The sequence below is a fragment of the Podarcis melisellensis genome, assembly GCF_964234715.1.
Source record: "Podarcis melisellensis genome assembly, chromosome: W".
NCBI lineage: Eukaryota > Metazoa > Chordata > Lepidosauria > Squamata > Lacertidae > Podarcis > Podarcis melisellensis.
Window position 1 is genome coordinate 10075319 of NC_138535.1, and position 18955 is coordinate 10094273.

General features: G+C 43.2%; 1 protein-coding gene across 2 annotated transcripts in view; it reads right to left on the minus strand.

Annotated features, from left to right (window-relative positions):
- LOC309361132 (UDP-N-acetylglucosamine--peptide N-acetylglucosaminyltransferase 110 kDa subunit-like) overlaps positions 1 to 18955 on the minus strand; it is a 145353-nt gene that overhangs the window by 36092 nt on the left and 90306 nt on the right. For both annotated transcript variants that reach the window (XM_081896081.1, XM_081896080.1), the window contains exons 12-15: positions 18689 to 18868; positions 18137 to 18295; positions 13314 to 13403; positions 9779 to 9904 (exon numbers count right to left, since the gene is read on the minus strand). In XM_081896081.1, coding sequence (XP_081752207.1) covers positions 9779 to 9904; positions 13314 to 13403; positions 18137 to 18295; positions 18689 to 18868 — 555 coding nt within the window. The remainder of the gene's footprint in view (positions 1 to 9778; positions 9905 to 13313; positions 13404 to 18136; positions 18296 to 18688; positions 18869 to 18955) is intronic.

Sequence of the window (18955 nt, forward strand, 5' to 3'; positions counted from 1 at the left end):
TCTTTTAAACTTGGCACGAATCTTTTGTGGGTTACAGGTGGTTTATTTTTTTTGGATAGTGATAGTTAGGAGAATGGAGGACAGTTCGGCAACTTCGCAGCAGCAATCATTACAGACTTTAGATCAATGGGGAGGAGAGGGAGAAGATAGCTCTCTCCCGGTGGAAACCGAACCCCCTAAAACTGTGAGCCCTGGAGTCAGAAGAGGAACTGGCGGAGGCCAGCGTAATCCGGAGGGGCCAGCGAGAGTCCTGCCTCATGGACAGAGGGAGGGGTACTCCCATTAAACAAACGCTATCTCCTCGTGAGGAAGTGGAGGCGGCAAGGGTCTCCACACGTCCTAGGGAGAATTATTCTGTTTATGCAGAGTCTAGAGAGATGGACGTCTCGGAGGAGTATGATGTTGAGTGGGTCCGGGATCCGGTGAACGGTGGATTCCGCTGCCGGGAGAAGTTTCCCAAGATGGGCCAACCCATGAGACCAAGAGTCGGCCGGATGGCACGTGACTACCAAGATTTGCCACAGCAGTTCCAGGAGGTGACTGTGGGAGATTGCCGTCGAGAGCAGCTTGCGCCCGACGCCCGCCGGAAGGTGAGACAGCGTTCGATCAGCCCAGGCAGAGTCTACTCGCCGGTTAGGGCTCGAGAGGTGCGTGTGCCGGTGCGAAGGTACGTGGCAGAGGAGGAGGAGGAGGAGGAGGAGTACTTCCAGAGACCCCTGCGTGGATACGCAACAACGGCAGCGGAGCAGCTGCGCGTCGAGGGGCAATTGCCTCCTGATCCTACGCCAAGGTATGAACTTGTCCCGAGGAGGGGGGGAGATCGAAACCAACGGTCCCCTCCAGGACTGACTTTAAGTAACCTCAACTGGAAGGTGTTTCAGAAATACCACCCTCCCACAGATGTCCTTAGTTACCTAAATCTGTTTGAGGTGACCTGCCGGGACATGGGCATGGCACCGGAACTGTACATGGCTGTGTTACGGCCTCTAGTTTGTGGTGACTTGTCAGAGCTTATGGGACATCTTCCCCCAGATGAAATAAATGACTATGAAAGCTTTAAAAGATTAGTCATGCAGCGGCATGGCTTACACCCTGAACCTTATCGAAAAGCTTTCCGGAAGGTGGAAAAGGGAGGGCTCTCTGACAACATTGCGGTTTTTTCGGCAAAAATGGCACAAAATTTTGAACTGTGGCTTACAGCCGAGGGGGTGGAGGATTTGAAAGGAATCAAACAGCTGATGCTAATTGAACAATTGATGCGCTCCCTGCCCCCAGAAATTGTTAGCCTGGTTGCCGATAAAATTTATTTTAAAATAAATCTTTTAAGAATGAAACTGTTTTAGCTTGTGTGCCTTTCCGGAGGGAATAGCTAAGTCCTAGCCTTACGCTTGGTTACGCTCTACCGTAGAACTTCTGCCTGCAAGTCTGTGGATACAGCTTGTGGAGTAGGGGGGCAAACAGGATAACAGATCATAGCCTTCTCCCTGGGTTGTGATTTTGGGCCCCCTGGAACATAGGGAGTGGTGGCAGCCCTACCGGGTCGTGTTTGGTTCTGTTTTGCAAAACGTAATACTACTCCCAACCTTGCCCTGGGCGTCCTCGTCTGGCTGGATAGCAGAGACAGGAGAAGGGAGGGGCAAGCGGTTGGGGGGTGAGCATTTACTATATGGTGGCAGCGGTGGGATGCCGCTACACCGTACATTACTACAGCTTCATATTAGCGAGAGCCATCTTGCCTCCTCTTCCATCTTTATCAAGTCTTTCAAGTCTTATGTAAAGCTGCACAATTAAATGCCTAATTATAAACAGAAATCCATCTGTCCTCTTTTTTTAAAAAAAAATTAAGTTCTTATTGAGGCTTGGCATTGAAAACAAATTGTAGATGTTAAGTGGAGAAGAAGAAAAAAATACCAAACACCTCCGTTATCCAAACACCATGATGAGAATCTTTTTGAAGTCTGAGCTTAAACCCCCAGGGACTGTACTTCAGAATTTTTTAACAAATTAAATCGGATTGTTTCGATTTAAATCATAAAACGCTTTTGGAGGAAAATCTTTCTAAAGATTTTCTGTTTAAGTTACATCAAAGGCCATCAGGAAATAAGAATTTGTTTTAAGTTTTTCATGTGTGCAGAAACTCAGCCTGTTTTTTTTAAAAAAATGTTTAACCACATCAGTTAACCAACATGGATACATATGCTGTCATGTTATTGTTTTAGTTAAATAATGGTTTAAATTGTTATGAAGAAGGAACTTCCGGAGGCGGCGCGAATGACAATGGCTGTCTCCTTCCTTCTGTGAAGGGGAAGCTCCGCAAAAACGGGTCGTCCGCTACGGCGAAGCGGAGACCCCCGTTGAAAAACCGCAGGCAGCGGAAGCCTGTGGCCGTGGGACTCAGCAGGCACCATTAGCGCCCCCCGAAATCGTAAAGGGACCTCGTAAGGGGTGCCGGAGCGTGACGGGGCTGGCGCGGTGCTGAGAGTCGATCGCTCTTTCTGTGGGGTGAAGCCGCGAAGCTGTTGTCGGTGAGCGCTGACCTTTTTCCTGGGACTATTCGGCTAAGAAACAACTACCCGTGAGTAGGGGAGGTTTTGAATTGGCGATTAAGTGAAAAAACTTGACTTTAAATTTGGCACCGAAGCGGGAGGCGCAACCAGTAAGTCCGTCTCCCGGCTCTGTTTAAAGTTATAAAGCAACGACGTTTTAATCTAATGCTTCAGAGACTGTGATATTAAAGACCTAAATCCCAACATTTAAACAGAAGACTCCCCCCCCCCAGGCAAATTGAGGGGGGAGAGGGACAATTTTGATCCTTGCCTCTCCACTTGTGGATTTACAAAAATGTTTGAACTTCAGGGAATCGGACTGCCAAGTTGCTAGAGCAGTCAGGCTGTTTTGAACTGTTAGATTGTAACTCGTACTCTTTGGAGACAATGTAACTTAACTAGGACTAACTCTGCAAAAGTAAAAAGTTCAGGAAGGTTTTCCGGTGATTTGCTACTGTGTAAATTTTCAAGGGACACTTTGAAAATTGAGAAAGACTTTACAAACTGCGACATTAAAGATTCCCTCTAGTGGAGTATTGAAACTGTGCAGCCACTGGGGGATTTTTCCATCTCAGGAGCTGGGGATTTTCCATGGGAAGAGCTAACCGTGGGACTGACCTTGACAGAAGTGGGATGAGCAGGACAACAAGATCAACTAAAACCAAAACACAGCAGCCTAGCATAATCTCTCAGCTACGCAGATCATCTGTTCCCAGTCTTCCTGTGGCACAAGGGGAAGATTCAGATCAAACTGGGCTTGAGGGAATGGCCTCAGGAGAGAACTTTACTTCTGTACTAAATAAAATTTATGAAAAATTGGATGGCCTAAGCAAACAAGTGACTGAACAGTCAACTAAAATTGATCAAAATACAGCTAGCATTAACAATTTAACCCAGCAAGTGAGTTCAAATGCACAAACCATTGGGAAACTTTTGGAAGAAACTGCGTCGAATCGGAAAATAGCTGAGGAGGCGAGAGAGAAAGTAGAGGCTGTGCAACAGGAAATAAAGCCGATGCGTAAACAAGTTGGGGAACATCAGGATTTTCTGTCTATGATAGAACTGAGAAATAAGGAGAACAACCTGAGGATCAGGTCAGTCCCAGAACTTGAAAAAGAGAATTTAAGTGAGTATCTTACACAGGAATTTAAAAAATTTTGGCCTTTGGAAGAGGATAAGGACTTTAAGATAGTAAGTGCGTTCAGACTTGGTAAGGGAGGGAGGAAAATCAGGTCGAGAGACTGTTTGATCTCCCTCAGAACGAAGGAAGAGAGAGATAAGATATTGAGCGCGCACTTCCAGAAAACTTTAGAGATTCAAGATTCAAGAGTGGAAATTTACAAGGACATCCCCAAGCATTTGCTTGAACTTAGAGCTAACTACGGAGGCTTAGTGGCATTACTGAGAAGTAATAAAGTTGTCTTCAGATGGGAATTCCCCCAGGGGGTATCTTTCTCATATAAAGGGAAAAAAGTCAAAATAAGATCGGTTGAAGACAAGGAAAAATTCTTGAGTGATCACGGAGGAGACCTTCAAAAAGAGGTGGAGGAAGAATTGAGAGCCTTAAGATCTGGAGTACTAGGCTCAATATTACCACCTTTGGGATCTGATCAGCCAGGGAAAGTGATACCACCGTCAAAGGAGGAAGAGCTTCTGGGAGCAGTAGGAGGGAAATAGAAGCACAGCATCATGTCTCTGCAACTATTAAGTTGGAATATTTGCGGCCGGAATTCCCCGGAGAAGAGGAGGAAGGTTTTTCATCTATTAAAAAAGGAACAATTGGACTTAATCTGTTTACAGGAAACACATGTGATTAGGCTTCACAGGAAAATTTTGATTAATAAAAGATTGGGCCAGGAGTTTATAGCATCGGATAAGGTTAAAAAGAGAGCCTATCACCTAAATTTATTTTTAAAGACGAACAAGGAAGGATTCTGGCAATTGAAATTCAAATTCAAGGAGAAATTTTTTTGATTTTAGGTATTTATGCACCAAATGAGGGGAAATCGGAGTTCTATAAGAAGTTGCACGAGACGATGCTGGACTATATCGACTATAATAACATCATCATGATGGGAGATATGAATGGAGTGGTATCCACGAATATGGACAAGGCACAGAAACAGACTGTAACAAAAGAGGGGCAGATTACCAAAAACTTTTTTTGAATTGACTGACAATATGGATTTAATTGACATATGGAGAACTAAAAACCCCCTGGAAAGAGAAGAAACATTCTTTTCTGAAGCCAAATTGACATGGACTAGAATTGACCAGATATGGATAACTAGAGCACTGGCACCTAAGATAAAGAAGGTGGAAATCTGCCCAAGAACTTGCTCCGACCATAATGCTGTAGAGATGGAAATGAAACTAACACTGACTGGCTCCTTCAGATGGAAGATGAATGACACCTTACTGCGAGATCAAGAGATTATCAAGAAGGCCCAAAAGACATTGAGAGACTATTTTGAAACTAATTTGAGAACTATGGTGGAAAAAAGAGTAATCTGGGACGCAAGTAAAGCGGTCATGAGAGGGTTTCTAATCCAACAGAATGCTATAAAAAAAGAGGACTCAAAATGAGAAAAAGGATAAAATTTTGGAAAAAATAAAAGAAGGGGAGAGGAAATTAAGGTCGAAACCCAATTCAAAGGAGATTCTGAGAGAAATTAAACTTTACCAAGTACAATATATGAAACTGATAAATCAAGAAGTAGAATGGAAAATAAAGCAGATGAGGCAAAAGACATTTGAATCGGCTAACAAATGTGGGAAGCTGCTAGCTTGGCAGCTGAAAAAAAGACAAAAGTTAAACACTATTACAAACCTTGAGATAGAAGGGAAAAACATCCAGAATCCTGTGGAGATTAGAAGGTGCTTCCAGAGATACTTTAAACAATTGTACACACCAGGGCCTCAGAAAGAGACTGATATAGACCAATTTTTGAGATTTAATGGATTACAAAAAATATCTCAAGAAGAAAGGACAATGTTGAATCACGCAATTACAGAACAGGAGATTGAAGGTGCCATTCAGAATATGCAGCTGGGCAAATCTCCAGGGCCAGACGGGTTAACCTCCAAGTATTATAAAGTTTTGAAAGACTACTTAATTCAACCATTAAAGGAGGTTTGTAACGAAATTATGGAAGGGAAGAGGGCGGCGGAGTCGTGGAAAGAAGCTTTTATTACGCTTATACCTAAACTAGAGTCTGAAAAGACACAACTCAAGAACTACTGTCCCATCTCCCTGTTAAATGTGGATTATAAAATTTTTGCTGACATTTTAGCTAACAGATTAAAAAAAGTATTAGTAGAAGAGATTCACAAGGATCAGGCAGGCTTTCTCCCAGGCAGACACTTGTCTGATAATACAAGGAACATAATTGATATTTTGGAGATGTTACAAGTGAATATTAACACAAAAGCTGTTTTAATCTTTATTGATGCGGAGAAGGCCTTTGACAATATTTCTTGGAATTTCATGAAGAAAAACATTAAGGGAATGGGGGTGGGACAAGGGTTTGAAAATGGTATAAGTGCAATTTATTCAGAACAAAAAGCTAAACTGATAGTTAATAATGTGGTGACTGAAGAATTTAAGATAGACAAAGGAACACGACAAGGTTGCCCTATCTCTCCATTGTTATTTATTTCAGTCCTGGAGGTGCTGTTGAATATGATTAGAAGGGACAGTCAGATTAAAGGAATCCAGGTCGGAGCCAAACAATACAAACTGAAAGCTTTTGCAGATGACCTAGTCTTGACATTACAGGAGCCAGAATCTAGTACGAAAAGGGTATTAGAACTGATTCAAGAATTTGGTCATGTGGCAGGTTTTAAATTGAACAAGTCAAAAAGTAAAGTTTTAGAGAAAAACGTAACACAGACTGAAAAAGAAAGGTTTCAGAATGAGATTGGTTTGACCTTAGTTAAGAAAGTGAAATATTTGGGGATCAATATGACAGCTAAAAATTCAAATTTATTTAAAGACAATTATGAGAAATGTTGGTTAGAAGTTAAAAAAGATTTAGAAATATGGTCTAAATTGAAACTTTCCTTGTTGGGGCGAATTGCAGTTATAAAAATGAATGTATTGCCAAAAATGTTATTTTTGTTCCAAACCTTACAGATTGTGGACAGGATGGATTGTTTCAAGAAGTGGCAGAAGGATATTTCTAGATTTGTCTGGCAGGGCAAAAAGCCCAGAATAAAATTTAAAATATTAACAGATGCGAAAGAAAGCGGGGGGACTTTAAACTCTACTACGAATCAGCAGCATTTTGCTGGTTGAGAGATTGGCTGCTTCTTGAGAACACTGACATTTTGGACTTAGAAGGTTTTAACAATGCTTTTGGTTGGCATGCATATATGGGGTACGACAAGGTTAAAGCGCACCAAGCTTTTAAACACCATATTGTCAGGAAACACCATATTGTCAGGAAAGCATTATTTAATGTCTGGATAAGGTACAAAGATTTATTGGAAAACAAGACCCCAAGGTGGTTGTCACCCATGGAAGCAAAGGCTCTGAAAAGACTCAATATGGAGGCCAAATGGCCGAAATATTGGGAGATAGTAGAATTAGAAGGAGATAAACTGAAATTGCATAGTTTTGAGAAATTAAAGGACAAAGTGCAAGATTGGCTTTATTATTATCAAGTAAGAGAGGCCTATAATTTGGACAAAAAGCTGGGTTTCCAGGTGGAAAAATCAAAATTGGAAACAGAACTGTTAGAACCTAAAACTAACATCCTTTCAAGAATGTATAACTTGCTGTTGAAATGGAATACTCAGGATGAAACAGTTAAATCAGCCATGATTAAATGGGCACAGGACATAGGTCATAACATTTTGTTTGCTGACTGGGAAAAGTTATGGACCACCGGTATGAAATTCACGGCATGTAATGCCCTAAGAGAGAATATTATGAAAATGATTTATAGGTGGTACATGACCCCAGTCAAGCTTGCTAATATTTATCACCTGCCTGATAACAAATGTTGGAAATGCAAAGAAATTGAGGGCATTTTCTTTCACCTTTGGTGGACGTGCCCGAAAATAAAGGCTTTCTGGGAAATGATATATAATGAACTGAAAAAGGTATTTAAATATACCTTCCTTAAGAAACCAGAGGCCTTTCTCTTGGGCATAGTCGGACAATTGGTGTTAAAGAAAGATAGAACGTTTTTTATGTACGCGACAACAGCAGCAAGAATACTCATCGCAAAGTATTGGAAGACACAAGATTTGCCCACCTTGGAAGAATGGCAGATGCAAGTGATAGACTATATGGAGTTGGCAAAATCTGAGACCTGGGAGAAGAATCAGTAGAAGAGGACTGGAAGAAGTTTAAAGACTATCTGCAGAAACACTGCAAAGTTTATGAATGTTAAAATAATGTTGGATTTGGAAATAATAAGGCATTAGTGATATAGCTTAAAAAAGTATACAAAATGCAACAGAAAAGGAGGAAAGATTAAAGTGATATTATGTCGAAAGTGAATAATATTATAAAGGTGTTTAAGTACGAGGAGAAAAGATTGGTGACATAATAGAATGAACTTAATAATTAGAAATGAGATCTGAAAGAGGGTAAGGATTTGCTGTATCTGATTGGGTAAAGAGGAACACAAAAAAGGGAGGCGTGAGGAAGTCAAGAAAGGAAGTTAATTAAGTATGATCGAAAAAATTGGAGTTTTTATGTTTTTGTATTTGGTTGGGTGAAACTTTTCTTTACTGTATTCTATATTCTAGTGTTTTGATCTGTTCTATGTGTATTTTTGATTATGTTTTATTTCTTTTTACATTCTTTTTACTTTTGTGGTGGTTATGTACTTTTCTTTTTTGTAAAAACCTAATAAATATTTTTTTAAAAAAAATAAATTGTTATGAAGAAGATGATTCTTTTTCTCCTTCCAATCAAGTACAGCAGAAAAGTTGTTCAAATAGAAACAGTTCACTTATTAAACCTCGCCATCATTTCATCATGATCAGTCTATGTATTTCTTTTTTGATAGGACTGTCAAAACTACTCTGAAAATTTATGATTCCAAAACTGAAACCTTCATCTGGTTGTATATATTAAAGATTATACCAGCAGGAATGCCTTTCTGTTGTTGTTTTTAATTAAATCAAGCCTGACTAGTGATTTAAATTGTGATTTATATCGTGATTTAAATTGATTTGATTTAAATCAAATCCGCCCTGGTCTGAAGTTTGCAAACAAACCAACAAACCTAAGAGCTTCTTAAAGAGGCAAGTGCTACAAAAAGGCCACATAAAGCAAGATTTATCACACAATTAAGGACCCAGGAGGCTTTTTTTTTTACTTCCCAGAGCAGTCAGTCTTAATGACATTTTTAACATCACAGCATTAACATCTTACGACTACAGTAAGGAATATTTTGGACACACAGTAGTACCATGGGTTCTCAAACTCCGAAAACCCGGAAGAAAGTGTTCTGGTTTCCGGACGTTTTTCGGAAGCCGGACGTCCGACACGGCTGTCGGCAATTGTTTCCAGGGTGCCTGCACCAATCGAAAGCCGTGCCTCAGTTTTCAAACATTCTGGAAGTCAGGCGGACTTCCGGAACGAATTAAATTTGGCGCTTTTGTTTTTGCTATTTTGCGTTTCTGTTTTTGGGGCTTTTTTGGTTAACTTGTTTTTGTGACTGTGTGGACCCCAGTTCAGCTACTGACTGATGGATTGCATGACAGATGGATGGATGGATTGACTGTGTGATGGCGGAAACAGATAAAAGCCCCCCATCCAAACAGTGACTTTAGCTACGGATGGATGGATGGATTGTGTGACTGCAGAAATGGATAGAAGCCCCCGATCCAAACAATGACTTTAGCTACGGATGGATGGTGTGACTGCGAAAATGGATTGAAGCCCCCCATCCCTATCATCAGTGCAGGCAATTTTTTTTTTAAATTATAATCTACAATACTGTCTTATTTATTTTATAGTACAGTACATTGATGATTGCTTTCATTTTAGGGATCAATGGTCTCGTTAGAGAGTAAAATTGATGTTAAATGGATGTTTCAGGGGTTGTTTTTCAAAGCCTGGAACTGATTAATCCGTTTTGCATTCCTTTCTATGGGAAAGCGCGCCTCGGTTTGGGAACGCTTTGGTTTCGGAACTAACTTCTGGAAGGGATGAAGATTGAGAACCAAGGGACCACTGTATGATGAAAATTTTTCACTGTGACTTCCTTTACCTGGATTGGGGCTGGCTGGAGAGCAAACAGCTCGTTGCGGGCTCCTTTGGTGTAGCCATTCATGTTAATGAGGATATGGATGCCGTCTTGGTGAATGCGGTCGGCCGCCTTGCCATTGCACGGGACCTGAAACGCAAACATTAGAAGCACGTTTAGGGAAGTTTTTAACAACTCATGTTTTAATGTCTTTTTAATCTCTTGTTGGAAGCCGCCCAGAGTGGCTGGGGAAACCCAGCCAGATGGGCGGGGTATAAGTAATAAATTTACTACTACTACTACTACTACTACTACTACTACTACTACTACTTGTCAGGGAACTGCCATCAGCTCAGAGGCGAGAGATGGAAGGGCAGTTGTGTTATAGGGAGCCTCCAAAAATCTTGCGAAGCAGTTCCTCTTCCTTGCCAGCACCCATTCTGCGCAGTAGGCTTCAGCGCAGGGAGGGGCGGAAAAGGCTGGGGTGACGTGACTTTTATGCTGGGGGAGGTACAAAGACCGACCACTCCCAGATTCTGATAGCGATTGAGCCAGACATGAACTTACGACGCTCTTCACTGTAAATAGTTTGCACCAAGAATAAAGTCTGGAAAAGACAGGTCAGAGTCTTGCCTGTTTACTCTCAAGCAACCACACCAGCATCTGACACTACTACTACATCTGCTAAGGCATCTTTCAGGTTGACTCGACAACCCGGCAACGATGTCACAGCCCTCGAATTGTCCTTCTGAGCTTCTTTCCCTCATACAGTGCACTTGCCGTTGCTTTTGCAAAATACTGCACTGCAGGAAAGTGCGACGTTTTGGTCAGTTTGCAATAGCTCAGGAGACGTGCTCCGTGACAAAACTGGGCAGGGTATCTGAAGCACTACTTTGCACCCATGACTTGAGAGCATCCAGGAATCATATGAAATGTATTTTAGGGTTAGGGGTTTAGGGGAAAGGGCTAGGGCTGGAGCTAGGGCTAGGGTAAGAATTACTGTTAGACTTAGGGTTTAGAGGTTTAGGGTTTACAGCTAGGGCAAAGGCAAAGGCAAGGGCTAGAGTGAGAGTTGGAGTTCGAGTTAAGGCCAGGCACGTCCAAAGTCCATCTTCAATCCTAAAAAAAAGCTCAAGAACTTTGGCCAGCCCTCACACATCTTCACGTCATCAAATCTGGCCCTCTTTGGAAAAAGTTTGGACACCGACTAGTGATTTAAATCATGATTTAAATCTATTTGATTTACAGTGGTGCCTCGCAAGACGAAAAGAATCCGTTCCGCGAGTCTCTTCGTCTTGCGGTTTTTTCGTCTTGCAAAGCAAGCCCATTAGTGGCTTAGCGCTATTAGCGGGTTAGCGGGCTTAGCGGATCAGCTGTTAAGCGGCTTAGCGGATCAGCTGTTAAGCGGCTTAGCGGATCAGCTGTTAAGCGGCTTAGCGGCTTGGGAAAACCCCGCAGGAACGCGCAAGACATTTTCGTCTTGCGAAGCAAGCCCATAGGAAATTTGTTTTGCGAAGCACCTCCAAAACAGAAAACCCTTTCGTCTAGCGGGTTTTCCGTCTTGCGAGGCATTCGTCTTGCGGGGCACCACTGTAAATCAAATCTACCCTGTTATATATATATTACCAAGCAAGAACTTCAACCAGCCACTGGAAAGCTCCCGAGAAGTGGCAAAGTGACCACCACCACCCCACCCCACGTTGCACGACCCTTCAGCCATGAGTTCAAACATGAGTTTCCAAGCTCTGCCCCAAAATCTGATTTATAGATTATTGATCGCTAGCCTGGATGGTTTGCCTCACTAGCTAGTGCAGTCGAAATATATTAATTATCCAGTAGCACCTTAGAGAACAACTAAGTTTGTTCTTGGTATAAGCTTTTGTGTGCATGCACACTTCTTCAGATACCTGAAGAATCTGCTAGTGCCGATTATTCATTATTTAGCCCCCTCTTCCGATACTGCACATTCCTCCTAACAACGTCTAGCATCCAAGAACAGAAAGTACACAACATTAGCGCTTCTTCCTTCTGCCAGATTATGCATTAAAAGCCTGTTCTCGGCCATCAAAGAGCTTTAGCAAGAGATAGAGAAGGGAAGTAAACAGAGGCAGGAAGAGATGACCATATCTCTGAGTTTTATTTTGATTTTAAATGTGATTAGAATTGTATTTTTTTTATAGATATTTATTGAAATTTCAAAGATTATACCAAAAAAACAATAATAAAAACAAAACACAAACACAAAACTAAAAACTATTTAAAAACAAGTAAAGTTTCATTCCCTTATTTTCTTATAACTTACTTCCCCGATCTCCTCATACCTCCCCTTTTTGTATTCCAATTTCTAATTATTAATTCAGCAAATCCTCTCCCTTAATTTTCATTTAATTTTCAACCTTTCTTTACTTTTTACTTAATCATTACAGCTGAAAAACCCCTTAATTTTCTAGACCAACATCATTCTAACATTCATTAATTTTGCAATATTTCCCAAGATTGTCCTTAAATTTCTTCCAATCTTCTTCCGCCGTCTCTCTTCCCTGGTCTCGGATTCTGCTAGTCATTTCTGCCAGTCCCATATAGTCTATCACCTTCATCCGCCATTCTTCCAAGGTGGGTAGATCTTGTGTCTTCCAATACAGTGGTGCCCCGCAAGACGAAAAACCCGCAAGACGCAAGGGTTTTTCGGTTTTTGCGTCGCTTCGCTAGTCGATTTTCCCTATGGGCTTGCTTCAAAAGCCGTCCGGGAGAGCGGAGAATCGCAGCGCGTTTCTCCGCTCTCCCAGGAAGGCAGGCAGGGGGGAGCAAAGACTTTTGCCCCCCGCCGGCCTTCAGAAGAGGTCCAGGACACCTGGACCGGGACAGCGGAGAAGTCCGCCGCTGTCCCAGGGCGATTTTAAAATGCTGGCGGGCAGCAGCACTGCTGCCCACCTGCATTTTAAGATCGCCCGGGACAGCAGAGAAGTCTCCGCTGTCCCGGGAAGGCAGGCGGGGTGGAAGCAAAGACTTTCGCCCCCCGCCGGCCTTCAGAAGAGGTCGGGGGACAGACTGTCCCCGGACCTGGTCTGAAGGCGGTTTCCATAGTAACGCATTGATTGATTTTCAATGCATTCCTATGGGAAACCGTGCTTCGCAAGACGAAAAACGCGCAAGACGAAAAGACTTGCGGAACGAATTAATTTCGTCTTGCGAGGCACCACTGTACTTTGCGATGAGTATTCTTGCTGCTGTTGCAGCATACATAATGTTCTATCCTTCTTTGGCACCAATTGGCCGACCATGCCCAGGAGAAAGGCCTCTGGTTTCTTCAGAAAGGTGTATTTTAAACCAATTGTTTGATTTTGTGTTTTAATGCATTTGATAATTGATGTTAGCCGCCCTGAGCCCGGTCTCGGCAGGGTATAAATAAAATATTATTATTATTATTATTATTATTATTATTATTATTATTATTATTTATTTAAGATCGCTAAACTCCTCAAAATGACAGGTATCTTCTGGAAAAGGTTGCCCGGGCAAGAGCGTTATTTAGGATATATAGGGGGGAAAGAGCTCTCACCTGAGATAAATCAATAAAGTGATTTGCTTCAGCCATCACCTTGACCCGGAAGTTTGTGCCGTCATCAGGGCTGAGGGCATAGCAGAAGACCTGGGAAAGAGAGGAGATGCTTAGAACTGAGGCTGACCAGTCACTGAATGAATGAATTAATCTTTATTTGCGTTGGCAATTGCAATAAAACAATACGATATACAAAGAATGGAAATTAAAAGTCCATTGTATAAAATACATTTGAGGGCCATTTGAGCAGGGAGCACGCGAGAAGCGACAAAACACGGGGGGGGGGGGGGGGGACATCGGACAAAGCCCATCTTTCCCAAACGCTGCAGGAAAATGCCAGAATTTACGAAGCGCATAAACCATCACAGCTTTCCTCCAAGATGAAGCAATTGCTGACAGAGAATCGTAGAACTGGGGAGTTGGAAAGGGCAATGAGGCTCATCTAGTATGACCCCCTGCAATGCGGGAATCTTTTGCCCAAGAGCTTCCCTCTTGTGGCTTATCCCCACAACAGCTACTGACTTTGGGTTTTAATAATAATAATAATTTCATATTTGTACTCCACCCTCCCTGGCCGGAGCCGGGCTCAGGGCAGCTAACATGATAAAACTAACACAGTATACAAAGAACATAGAAACAGGCAATCAATTAATTAAAATACATCTTATTTTTTTTTTTAAAAAAATATTTATTAGAATTTTTAGAAAAGGAATACAATAGCAATCAACATTATTACTTTGTTTTAACAAAATTTCATAATATCCTTGAACTTCCTCGCGTCTCCCGCTCCCATTTACATCTTTGATAAATTTTTGTCAAGCAAATTATCATCTTATTTCCAAATCTATAACCACTTGCTAAAATACCATAAAATAATTCTCCTACTAATTGTTTCTCTTAATCTCTCTTGTTATCAATTCTTAATCTATTTTAATGATGGCCAATTATTTATAACCAAGCATCCTTCTTAACATTCCACTAAATCACAATATTTCTGCAGGTAAGTCTTGAATTTCTTCCAATCTTCTTCAATCCTCTCTTCTCCCAGGTCTCGGATTCTGCCAGTCATCTCCGCCAGTTGCATATAGTCCATCAGTTGCATCTGCCATTCTTCCAGTGTGGGTAGATCTTGAGTTTTCCAGTTCTTAGCGAGTAGTATCCTTGCTGCTGTTGTTGCGTACATGAAAAATGTTCTATCTTTCTTTAACACCTTCTGGTCGACTATGCCCAGCAGAAAGGCCTCTGGTTTCTTGGTAAAGGTATATTTAAACACCTTTTTCAACTCATTATATATCATTTCCCAGAAGGCCTTCACTTTAGGGCAAGTCCACCAGAGGTGGAAGAATGTTCCTTCATTTTCTTTACATTTCCAACATTTATTATCAGACGAATGGTATATTTTGGCAAGTTTAACTGGGGTCATGTACCATCTGTATATCATTTTCATTACATTTTCTTTCAAAGCATTACATGCAGTGAAATTCAACCCAATGGTCCACAACCTTTCCCAGTCCTCAAACATAATGTTATGCCCAATGTCCTGTGCCCATTTTATCATAGCCGACTTAACCATTTCGTCTTGCGTATTCCATTTCAGCAGCAAATTATACATTCTTGAAAGTACCTTAGTCTTAGGTTCTAACAGTTCTGTTTCCAACTTCGATTTCTCCACCTGGAATCCTAGCTTTTTGTCACTTTTAAAGATTTCCTTAATCTGAGCGTAATGTAACCAGTCTCGCACTTTATCCTTCATTTTCTCCATACTCTGCAATTTCCAATTATCCCCATCTTTTTCTAACAGTTCCCAATATTTTGGCCAGTAGGCTTCCATATTGGGTCTTTTCCAAGCCTTAGCTTCCAAGGGTGAGAGCCACCTTGGAGTTTTATTTTCCAATAAGTCTTTGTATTTTGTCCAGACATTAAACACTGCTTTTCTGACAATATGGTTCTTAAAGGCCTTGTTTATCTTAGCTTTGTCATACCACAAATATGCGTGCCAACCAAAAGCATTGTTATAACCTTCCAGATCTAACACGTCAGTGTCTTCGAGAAGTAGCCAATCTTTTAGCCAACAGAAAGCTGCGGCTTCATAGTACAGCCTTAAGTCTGGCAGGGCAAAGCCCCCTCTTTCCTTTGCATCTGTTAATATCTTAAACTTGATTCGGGGCTTTTTGCCCTGCCAGACAAATTTGGAAATATCTCTCTGCCACCTCCGAAAACACTCCGTTTTGTCCACAATTTGCAATGTTTGAAACAAGAACAACATCTTTGGCAGCACATTCATCTTAATGGCAGCAATTCGGCCTAACAAAGAAAGCTTCAATTTTGCCCAACTTTCCAAGTCTCTCTTAATTTCAGACCAACATTTTTCATAATTATCCTTAAATAGACTCAGATTCTTGGCTAATTAAAATACATCTTAAAACAGTCAAGCAGTCTAATCCAGGCATCCCCAACCTGCAGCTCTCCAGATGTTTTGGCCTACAACTCCCATGATCCCTAGCTAACAGGACCAGTGGTCAGGGATGATGGGAACTATAGTCCAAAACATCTGGAGGGCCAAAGGTTGGGGGTGCCTGGTCTAATCTGTCAGTGCCTAAATGATCTCAAGCGTCAGAACAACTTGGCTGCCATCAGGAAATTTTGCCCGTGGTATGACTCTCTCCCCCCTTCCCATTTCAACTCTCCGGCACCCGATCTGCATAACCGAGCGATCCGAAAATGTAGATGTGCTTTGACCGTCGCAAGATTAAAATTCTCGCCCTTGGCTGGACTCGAGGGACGATTCCAACAGATTCCACCCAAAAAACGCTCATGTCCCTGCAGAGATGGCAGCACATGTCCTTTATAAAAAGACTTGAGGAGTGAGATTATCACCCCTCTTTTATTGCCCGTTCTGGGTCACCCAACCACTGCCCCAGCATCCTCTCTCTTGACAGATCAAGAGGAGCAGGTGACAGCAAAGGACGTGGAGATTCAGGTCACAGTCTTACAATGGCTGCACTCTTTCCTTTCAGGTCGGGGACAGTGGATTGCGCTAGGGGAGGAGTTGTCGTCACGGCACCCCTTGGTGTGTGCAGTTCCGCAGGGCACAATCCTCTCCCCAATGCTTTTAAACATTTTTATGCGCCCCTTGCCCAGCATGTCTGGAATTTTGGGTAGGGCTGTCATCAATATGCTGATGACACCCAGCTTCATCCGTTGATGGATGGCCATCCTGACTCGGCCCTGGACACACTGACCAGAGGCTTGAACGCTGTGGCCGGATGGTTGTGCGGGAGCCGGTTGAAGTGAAATCCTTCGAAAACAGAGGTCCTCTGGTTGGGCTGGGACGACATGGGGCTGGGGGGCCAATTCCCATCTCTTGCAGGGGCAGAATTAGTGCCAGCGCCTTCCGTCAGGAGTTTGAGTGTAACCTTCGACACCTCCCTCTCTATGGAGACACAGGTTATAGCTACAGCAAAGGCGGCATTTTCCCACCTTTGCTGCTCTAAGCAGCTGGTCCCTGCCTTCTCTTGCTCTGATCTCACCATGGTGATCCATGTGGTGGTCACCTCCTGGCTCGATTATTGTAACTTGCTCTACGCGGGGCTGCCCTTGAAGCTGACCCAGAAACTCCAGCAGGTGCAGAATGCCGTGGCGAGACTCCTTACGGGGTCCTCACCGCGGGATCACATTTGTCCAATTCTATACCAGCGGCAGTGTAGTACAGGGTCAGATTCAAGGAGCTGGTTTTAACCTTTAAAGCCCTATATAGCCAAGGCCCCTCGTACCTGCAGGACCGCCTCTCTTGGCATGACCCACGGAGGACCTTACGGTCCGCAAATAATAATATCTTGGAGGTCCCAGGCCTCGGGGATGTTCAACTGGCCTCAACCAGGGCGAAGGCCTTTTCATGCAGCCAAAAGATGTGATCCAGGAACATGGCAGTTTCCTCAGCTGTCACCGCATGGGAGCATGCCACAAAGTGACACATCTTGGTCAGCAGGTCCACCACCCCCATGATAGCCGTCTTACCTCGGGACATGGGCAGGTCCGTCATGAAGTCTATGGACACTGCCTCCCATGGTCTCCCTGGTGTGGCTAAGCCCCGCCGGAGCCACCCTTTCCCTCTTTGCTCTCTGACACGTGTCGCATCCTTGTACATATTCCCGCACATCCTCCCTTACCTTGGGCCATCAGAAATCCCGCGCAACTAACAACATGGTCTTGTGTTGCCCAAAGTGCCCAGCTGTAGGGTTGTCATGGAGCTGCTTGAGGACTCTGACCCTCAAAGGCTCTCCTGGTACATACCGTATTTTTCGCTCCATAAGACACACTTTTTCCCTCCTAAAAAGTAAGGGGAAATGTGTGTGCATCTTATGGAGCGAATGCAGGCTGCACAGCTATCCCAGAAGCCAAAACAGCAAAAGGGATTGCTGCTTTCACTGCGTAGCGATCCCTCTTGCTGTTCTGGCTTCTGAGATTCAGAATATTTTTTTTCTTGTTTTCCTCCTCCAAAGACTAGGTGCATCTTGTGGTCTGGTGCGTTTTATAGAGCGAAAAATACGGTACTTACAAAGGTGGCCAGGTTTTGAGCTGGGGCAGTCAGAATAAAACCCATTCTCGATTCAAAACCCTCAAATGTATTTGATATCGTTGACTTTTCAGTTCTATTCTTTGCAGAGCGTCTCGTTTTATTGCTACAGCCGAGGGCTGACACAGATGAAGATTTGTATGTTCATTTGGCCCAACATGGGGCTCGAACCTGCGACCCTGAGATTCAGAGTCTCGGCGCTCTGCCGCCTGAGCTACTCGCACGGCCACCCTCTTGTGCACCTCACCTCGAATTTGTCCGAATTGTGCATGCCTGGGATGGACTGCATGAGATGGGAGGTGGGGTGGTTGCCGAAGTCAGAACTGACGTAGCCCACGCGGAGCCGGCCCTCGCTGGCTTTCAAGTCCTTGGAGTGTTCGTAGGGCGGCTTGTGGAGGACATTGATCTGGCAGGGGGATTCAAGGAAGCCATGTTACAGAAACGACATGCAATAATAATAATAATAATAATAATAATAATAATAATAATAATAATAATAATAAAAGTAATATAATAATTACTTTTTTTTCTTTGAATATTATTATTCAAAGATGTGGGAGGCCCTACCTAACAGGACCAGCAGTCAGGGATGATGGGAATTGTAGTCCCCAAACAGCTAGAGGGCCAAGTTTGGCCACCAGTGCTCTAGATCAGGCATGGCCCAACTTGGCCCTCCAGCCCTTTTGGGACTGCAACTCCCACCATCCGTAGCTCACAGCACCAGTGGTCAGGGATGATGGGCACTGTAGTCTCAAAACAGCTGGAGGGCCAAGTTGGGCCATGCCTGGCACAGACCCACCTTGTCCAGGCAGAGGTTCCCGTGTCTCTCAGCGATAGCCTTTCGGAAGCCGTGAGATAGCGGATAAAGCATGCTGTGATGGGGGTGCACCGAAGGTAGTCGGTTCTTCTCCAGCTGGTCAGCCACAATACTGACAAGCTTCTTCATTCTCTCGTCATAATCGGTCCAATCGCAAACGATCTGAGAGGAGGCAAAGAAAACCCTGAATTACGTTCTAGATTCAGGTAGGTAGCCGTGTTCGTCTGACACAGTCGAAATATATAAAAA